Here is a 9,266-nt window from a genome sequence, read left to right on the forward strand (position 1 = left end):
AAGGAGAAAAGGAATCAAATTACCTCTCAACTCAAGTTCCTCTTGATCAACAGCCAGTTGTTGTTGTCTACCAACCAGATAATTAACCTCCCTTGATACAGAGGAATAGAGGGTGGGACAAGATACAAGAAGTCCTGTAACAGTGCTATGAACAAAATAAGAAAGACAGAAAGAAGACCGAATTTGGGGTGTTGGGAGAGGAAGTCATGAATTTAGAGTTTGAGATCTAGTAGTCAGTGGGAATAAAGATTATCACTTCAGACTACTTCTTAAGTCATGTCTTTACTTTTAAATCTGTAAAACGAGGATGTTGGCAGAGCTAGAGCCACTGGATAGGTATTACAAATTAAGAAATCTATACAGCATAACAAGACTCTTTCTAGTGAGTAGAGTTGTCCATCCCAGGCTTTAAGCAAGACCAGAGGCCATTTGTCAAAGATGCTGAGAAGGATTTCTTAATGAGCCAGAGGTTGAACTATGACCTCTAAAGTCCTTTCTAACTTTGTCTATCATGGAAGATGCCCCCAAAATAATCAGTTATTTTATAATATACTAAGAACATTTTAGAGCATATAAAAACCCATAGCTGCAGTTATGCTTCATTTTTAAATTAATGGCATACCTCATGGATGTTATTCGAAGAATATATTCTTCAGATAAAAATGAGATTAGAACTTTATCTTGGCTAAAAGTTTATGGGAAAATAGAATGTATCATTGCTATCAGTTAAATCTTAATTATTTCTGGATTTGAGTATAGTTTTCTTTTATTTTTCAGGATAAGCCATGTAGAAATGAATGTTTTGATACATTTTATATATGGAGGAACTTTGGACTTTCCAGACAAAGCTAATGTTGGGTATGTCTGATTTTTTAATGATTTTAAATATAAAAGTATTAATATTTTGTGGCTTCTGCTTTGTTGAGCTTTGTTTAAAAGTGTCAATGAAGTAGAAGCTTCAATTTTATTGTCTATTTTGCCTATCTTGTGTGTATTTTGGGAATATCTAAAAATAGTAAGTCACCTTATTTAGAAGAAAAGATGATGTAGCAACTCACAGTGATAAGATTAATAAAAGTCTCTTACACTTAAATTATGTTAGAAAACTTAAGATTTGTTTTGGAAAATAGATGACAGGTTTTTATAAAATTAACTGAACTTTTATCAAATTTGGAATAATTTTTTTACTACTTTATTTTTAAATTTTAGGATGTGAAAAGAAAAGGAAAAAAACCCTAAAATTAATCTGAGAATTTAGGCATCCTAAAGATTAATGGGACTTCCCTGGCAGTCCAGTGGTTAAGGTTCCACGCTTCCACTGCAGGGGGAGCAGGTCCGATCCCTGGGTCAGGGAGCTAAGATCCTGCATGCCGGGTGATGTGGCCAAAAAAAAAAGAAAAAAATAAAAAAATAGTAGGATTCTTTAGTACTCTATGGTGAAATGCCGTCTAAGCTGCTGAAATCCTACTGGAGAGTGAAATCTATCTTGCTCTTCTAATTTTCTGCATGTTCTCTCCTTTTATTGCTATTCTAACATCAGACAAATGAAGGCGGCTCATTTAATTTTAAATATTCATTAGTTCCTTTAGTTATAAACTGAATAAATATGATTTGGGGGAGAAGGTATCATGAGTCAAAGGGATTAAGTACTGAAGTTTTGCCCCTGGAAACCTATAAGAAATTTTATCATGGTGTCAAGGCTTGTAGGTTTCCTAAGTACCTAAAGTATGTGTGGGTACTCAGAAATACTTGCCAATTGAAAGAAGCAACAGAAACCCTCTGAATCATTGGATGCCATCTCCAATCTTATGGTCATTTGTAGGCATTTTCAATATGATAAGCATCAATTAGTTGCCCTCCCCCTAAATTTTTATTATCGTATTTGTTGTGAAGAGTTGTAACTTTTACAGCCTTTGAAGCAGTTTCCTGGGCTTTGTTGCATATGACTGAGAATATGAGGGAAGTTTGATTGAAACATCTCCAAATTTACTTCGTGTTATTCCCCACAAATCAAATCAAGTTACAGGGCTTTCAACTTTTGACCTATGTCCTTTCTATAATCTATAAAGAGTATCTATTATGTAGGGTATAAAATTAGAATTAAAATAATTAAAATTATTCTTTTTTCTAAACTATATATTATCAAAAAATTATTGTATATTATGCCTTGGTTTTTAAATTGAAGAATTAACAGTGCATCTATTTTTACTTTAGGCAGATACTCAACATGGCTGATATGTATGGACTAGAAGGATTAAAAGAAGTAGCAATCTATATTTTAAGAAGAGATTACTGTAATTTCTTTCAGAAGGTAATTATTGAGTCTTAGAAATCTTTTACCTAGTGTTTAAAGTCACCCATTATTACCTACTAGCTTTTGCAGTACGCGGACCTCTCACTGTTGTGGCCTCTCCCGTTGCGGAGCACAGGCTCCGGACGCACAGGCTCAGCGGCCATGGCTCACGGGCCCAGCCGCTCCGTGGCATGTGGGATCTTCCCGGACCAGGTCACGAACCGTGTCCCCTGCATCGGCAGGCGGACTCTCAACAACTGCGCCACCAGGGAAGCCCCCTACTAGCTTTTTAACTCTGTTAGCATTATCATTTTAACTAATGAGAACCCTAACTGAGAAATAACTCTTAGGATGTGCTTGCAGAAAACAGAAATTAATTCAGATCATTTTAAGTAAGATAAAGTTGAGGTGGGGGTTTACTGAAATGATATGGAAATATTCTATATAATTCAAAGGTGGAGTGTATGGTTGGGACTCGCAGTTAGGGTTTGGGACTAAGAGAAAGGAAGTTGGAAACTACTTTCTCCGTTTATCAAAGAGCTACACAGTGCTTCATTGGTTCTTTTCCCTGAAAGGACATTCCTCCTTCCTACCACTTCTCTTTGTAGCATGTACTTGGGGTGTGATATAGTTCTCTTCTACTTCTCTCCCCCAGGTGCTATATGAATACTGACTTTTTAATTTTAGTTTATGCAAATGTAAATTTATTGTCTAAAGAAAGATACTATACTATGCATTTCAAAGCCATTTTGTACATTATTCTTAGATTCACCATTGTTCTAATTTTCTCTGCTATCTTTTATTTTCTTATTTATGCTTTTCTACATTTTCTAAATTTTCTACCATGGTCATGTATTACTTTTATAATCAACAAAAAACAAATCTTAAAAGAATTTTTTTTTTCGGTTCGCGGGCCTCTTACTGTTGTGGCCTCTCCCGTTGCGGAGCACAGACTCTGGACGTGCAGGCTCAGCGGCCACGGCTCACGGGCCTAGCCGCTCCGTGGCATGTGGGATCTTCCCACACTGGGGCACGAGCCCGCGTCCCCTGCATCAGCAAGCGGACTCTCAACCACTGCGCCACCAGGGAAGCCCTTAAAAATTTTTTTTACATCAATAGTCCCCTCTTATTGGCTATTTGAGCCAACAATATGCATTGTAATTATGTAATTTTAATAATTTTAATCACATTTAAATTTAGATTTTTGTGTTGGAATGGACTTTTCCTATCTGTCTATAAGTTGTAGCTGAGGAATCACCCCATGTCCTAAAACAGAGTCATGAACTGGGTCTACCACCCCTACCAACCCTCAAGGTTCACTGAGAAACAGTTAAACTCCTTAGCTACCTTTAATCAACCATTCATTCCAGCCTCTATAAGCAAGGGAGCTAGAAGAAGGAGCACAGTCTGTGGTGTCCTCAGCATCGCAGAAAGTGAACAATCCTGGTGAAAGACTTTTCCTTCTCTTTCATCTTCCCCCATCTTCCCAGCCAAGAGAAAGTTAAGAGCCTGTTCCAAACAAAGATTAAAGATAGGGGTATCTGCAGTGAGGAGATAATGTCTTCTCAGCCCCGAGGTGGACATCTATCATATCTGTATAACCAATCCACTCTGGAACTTCCATCAAAGAAGAAAAGAAAGTACTAAGAGATTTCTTGGAAGAGCCTGGAATATGTCTCAGGAATCAGTGAGAATATACTTGAATATGGAGATTTCTTAATGGAGGAGGAGGCTTGCTGGAGAAGCCAGTACTAGCCTGGTGACTAGAGGCAATAGTTATTGTCATAGATAGAAAAAAATAATGGAGAGTCCATTCCACACCCCAATTATACATGGTATGCAGGGAAGGAAAGGGACCTTAGTGGTTCAATGAAGATTAGAAGAGACTGATACAGGGTCAAATGACAGTGTCCCACGTAAGGAGGCATCAAGCATCATGAACCATAGAAGAACCTTTACCACTGAGAGGTTAGGGTGAAGTTCAGTCTGTTTCTTAACAAGCCACCACATTAGCAAAGGCCACCAACATCTGGATTAGAGTAGTCAAGGACATCTTCCTTAATAGGAAGGTAATCCATGTTGGTCACTGGTTAGTTACATAAGGTGACCATAGCCATCCATAACCCTCTTCCACAGGAGTTAGACCCACAAAACGGAGCAAGAGACCATGTTCTACTCTCCATTCCAGATCTCCCCAACTAAAAGTGTAGTCAGTGATGGGGAGTGAAAGATTTAAATCAAGTATGAGATAGGTGTTTAAGTAGTACTGTACTGAATTTCAATACCAAAAGTAACCAGGGTTTCCCTGGTGGCGCAGTGGTTGGGAGTCCCCCTGCCGATGCAGGGGACGCGGGTTCGTGCCCCGGTCCGGGAAGATCCCACATGCCGCGGAGCAGCTGGGCCCGTGAGCCATGGCCGCTGAGCCTGCGCGTCCGGAGCCTGTGCTCCGCAACGGGAGAGGCCACAACAGTGAGAGGCCCACGTACCGCAAAAACAAACAAACAAACAAAAAGTAACCAGAAGGTACTGGAATTTGCCTATGATCATTAAAGTATGGGAAAAGAGGGAATTTGACACAGCATGGTTGATAGCGCTAATTGGGGAAAGAAAGTTTTGTTAGTATCTCCTTTAAACTGAGACTCCTCAATAAACCAATTGCATGAAACATTTAAAAAATAATCTCTTTTATGTATTGTCTTTGGACCATTGCCTCTACTTTTTAGTATGTTCATGAGTATACACAGGTTACATGCAGCTTCTTATATTTTACTTTCAATAATTCACTTAATTTAAAAAATACAAAAGGCATATTTGTTGCCAATAAAACAACAGAAGATGAAATGCTTTTATATTATCAATATGGCATTTTGTTGAAATTTTTTTTACTTTATTTTAATGAAGTCTGTACTACCGTGCTAACAGATATTTGAGAGCAGTTTTTGTTTTTATTGACCTGATCTTTAAATTGTTTGCTTTACATATTTTAACAGTATATATTTTGATAAATACATTTTTGAATGTATAATTTTTAACTTCTAGATCTCAATTATGCAGTTTCTTGGCAATGACTTAAATATAGTAAATCTATAATAGCACATGCCACAGTAATATATGATGGGATATAATATGGTGGTTACCTGTCCCCAGAACTCTTGGTAAGCTAGCTTCAGTCATTTCATTAACTTCACAATCTTGCCTTTTTTATTTATTTATTTATTTATTTATTTATTTATTTATTTACTTTGCGGTACGCGGACCTCTCACTGTTGTGGCCTCTCCCGTTGCGGAGCACAGGCTCCGGACGCACAGGCTCAGTGGCCATGGCTCACCGGCCCAGCCGCTCCGCGGCATGTGGGATCCTCCCGGACCGGGGCACAAACCCGCGTCCCCTGCATCGGCAGGCGGACTCTCAACCACTGCGCCACCAGGGAAGCCCAATCTTGCCTTTTTTAAAAGTAAATTTTAGAACTTCATTTATAGGATTATAGTGGGTTTTACATTATGTTTTTTGCCACTGATTTAAAAATATATCTTAGGTTATAATTTAAATATATGTCTTCCCAAATTTTACAAGCAGGTTTTGAAGATGACTAAAGGTCAGTCATCCTATTACAAAAACACTTAGGAAATCAGCATTTCCATATACGTAAAATTCTTAGAAAGCTAAAGTTATCCCTTTAAGCCAGGGGTCAGTAAACTTTTTCTGTAAAAGGCTAGATAATTAATATTCTAGGCTTTGTGGGCCATACAGTCTCCATCACAACTACTCAGCTTTGCTGTTGTAGACCCAAAACAGCTATGGACAATATGTAAATGGAACAGCATGGCAGTGTTCCAATAAAACTTTATTCACAAAAACAGTGGTGGGCTAGTTTTGGCCCACAAGCTGGTTTGCTAGCCTTTGCCTTTAAGCAGCAAATTATTTTGCATTTTAATATTTTGTATGGAAATTATTCTTAAGTTATATGTCAAGTAGTGGACTTTGTGTTGTGGAGAGCTGGTTATTCCTAAATAAAATTAGATTGCTAGACTTCTTAACTCTTGTGCTTACTTTTATAAATTTTTATGCTTCTGGATGCTTTTAGGTTGTCAATTATGTCTATACCAGTAGTCTCTTCCCTTATACTACTTTTATCTTATCTGAAGTGGGTCAGAAAACCAAATTATTTAACTTAGTAGAATTATTATATAATTTATATAGTGATAGCCATTTCCGATTTTAGGACAATTTAGAGTACCTTCAGTTATCTCAAAGGGAATAACTAAATTGTTGATGTGCAAAAAAAGGTATTTACAGTTAATTTCCTAAGTAGTATGTAACACCTTTAGGAGAAGGGTATTAGGAAATCAAATTAATAGCAATTTGTAATTTTAAAAGTTGGGGGACTTCCATGGTGATGCAGTGGTTAAGAATTCGCCTGCCAATGCAGGGGACACGGGTTCAATCCCTGGTCCAGGAAGATCCCACGTGCCGTGGAGCAACTAAGCCTGTGCACCACAACTACTGAGCCTGTGCTCTAGAGCCTGCGAGCCACAACTACTGAGCCTGCATGCCTAGAGCCCGTGCTCCACCACAAGAGAAGCCACCATAATGAGAAGCCCACACACCGCAATGAAGAGTAGCCCCCGCTTGCCACAACTAGAGAAAGCCCGCGCACAGCAACGAAGACCCAACGTAGCCAAAAGTAAATAAATAAATAATGAAATGGAAAAAAAATCTATTAAAAAATTGGAAATCACTGGCCTTATTTGAAGGACTGTGCTGGAGGCATTTCTGAAGAAGCTTTTGCTCTTCTCTGAGTGCAGGGTATCTTCAGATACATATTTAGAGACTATATATACATATTGGTTGATTGCTGGTCTTTATTAAGTGCATAAACTCAAATCACAACTAATGAATATGTACAAAGAGAAGCTGAACTCTATTCACCCTAATAGGGCAATAGATGTGCTTAAGAACATAGTCTAAAAAACTGAAAATACATGGCACAGGTAATACGTAGCACATATTGAGGCTTAACACCAAGAGCAGTGAGTTCTTCACTACTTGTATCTACATTTTATTTATTTATTGTTTTAGTTCATTACTTCTGTATATGTGCTTTTTAAAAATATGTTTATATAATCACGATCTAATTAAATTCTGTCATTTTGTTTGAGGTCAATGTAGGACCTCCCATTGCACGTGTACTTAAAGTTATATTTATACTTTAGGAAGCAGATTAGACCATATGGTTGTGTTGCAATGTGATGTGCTAGAAATTATTATACCACTTGTACTCTAGAAAATATTTACACTAAAAGAAATTAGAATATAAACTGTGTGCATTCTGGCAGCTAAAAGAACTCAGATGCTATCCTATAAAAACTAAAGTTTATCAGTGATACTTGATTTTAAAAGAATAACAGACTTTTGAATTACATATATCTATTCTGCAGTTTAGGTATGTAAATCAGATCATTTTTATGAACCAAATACTTTTAGCCTCTGTAAGTTGAAAACGAATAAATGTAGTGTTTTCTATCAATTTTAGCCTGTTCCCAGAAGGTTGGCATCTATATTAGAATGCCTGATTATTGCTCATTCAGTTGGAGTGGAAAGTCTTTTTGCTGACTGCATGAAGTAAGTGATCTGAAGTAGTGCTGATACTATTAATTTAGGTACTCTGTTCTTCCATTCTCCTAATTTTCTGGGAAATTTTAGACTTGGCCTATTTTCTTGGGCACAATGTAAATAGCTTAATACTTAACTAGCTACAACAATTGAGGAGAAGTATTGATGTAGATATTACTCAAGATGCTTGGAATCAACGTTATTTTAGCTGAACCATGGTTACTTATGTTAAAATCCATGCACATAACCCAGAGTGGATTTGAAATAAATGTTTACAGAAAAGGGAACTTAGTTAAGTCCATTATAGCACTCACAAAATTAACTGTTAGGGTTAGTCAAAACATAATATATATAAAACTTATATTATTGAAAGCCAAAATGTTACTGAATATTATAATGAAAAATATTTTCATTTCTTTAACTTGAGATTCTTTGATTTTTAACAGGTGGATTGTAAAGCATTTTGCAAGGTTTTGGTCTGAGAGAAGCTTTGCAAATGTACCTCCTGAGATTCAGAAAAGTTGTCTTAATATGTTGATTCAGTCATTAGTAAGTATAACCTGAATACTTTGTGTTTGTCATCAAAAAGTTTATTAAATTTTATATAGGTACTTTCGGTGTTTTAAATACAAATGTAGAATTATATTATAAAAGCAAGATGAAAGGACCAATTCCAGATAACCCAGAACCAATTCAGAGAATCTGTCTTTAAAAACTCTGTTCCTCTGTACCAAATGCATTAGAATTCAGTCAGAGAACCACAATCACTAGAAAGTATACATTGGCTCATGAACAAAAGGGGCATGGCGCCAGGGTCGGTTATGCATTGGCTCAGTAGCAGGGACCTACACTCATTAAGGTGGATTTGGGTGCAACACTGAAACAGTGGCACCATTCTCCAAGAGGACCAGCCATCTATCTGCTGGCAGGTTAATTACATTGCACCACTTCATCATGGAAAAGGCAGTGCTTTGTTCGCAGTGTAATAAACATTTGCTCTGGATATGGATTTGCCTTCCTTACTTCCAGTGTTTCTAGTAAAAACCACTATCCGTGGACTTAACTGCCTTTTTCACCACCGTAGTATTCCACACAGCATCACTTCTGACTAAAGAACTCACTTTATAGCAAATGAAGTATGGCAGTGGGCCCATGCTTACTGATTTCACCTGTCCTACTGTGCTCCCTATCATCCTGAAGCAGCTGGCTTGATAGAATAGAGGAATGGCCTTTTGAAGACTTGGTTACAGTGCAGCCATGTGGCAGTGCCTTGTGGGATTGTGGCAGTGTCCTCCAGGATGCTGTATATGCTCTAAATCAGCTTTTGATTTATGGTGCTATTTCTTAACATAACTAGGA

General features: G+C 37.4%; 1 protein-coding gene across 2 annotated transcripts in view; it reads left to right on the top strand.

Moving 5' to 3' along the window:
- Positions 1-8,502, top strand: part of LOC103072540 (BTB/POZ domain-containing protein 8) — a 74,731-nt gene extending 66,229 nt beyond the window's left edge. Inside the window, exons 7-10 of one of the 2 annotated variants that reach the window (XM_007468531.1) lie at positions 778-858; positions 2,215-2,311; positions 7,828-7,916; positions 8,354-8,502. In XM_007468531.1, coding sequence (XP_007468593.1) covers positions 778-858; positions 2,215-2,311; positions 7,828-7,916; positions 8,354-8,471 — 385 coding nt within the window. In that variant the 3' untranslated portion in view covers positions 8,472-8,502. The remainder of the gene's footprint in view (positions 1-777; positions 859-2,214; positions 2,312-7,827; positions 7,917-8,353) is intronic. The other variant, XM_007468530.1, reaches the window with a different exon arrangement.
- Positions 8,503-9,266: the final 764 nt, after the last annotated feature.

Source organism: Lipotes vexillifer, unplaced genomic scaffold, assembly GCF_000442215.2.
Source record: "Lipotes vexillifer unplaced genomic scaffold, Lipotes_vexillifer_v1.1 scaffold490, whole genome shotgun sequence".
Taxonomy (NCBI): domain Eukaryota; kingdom Metazoa; phylum Chordata; class Mammalia; order Artiodactyla; family Lipotidae; genus Lipotes; species Lipotes vexillifer.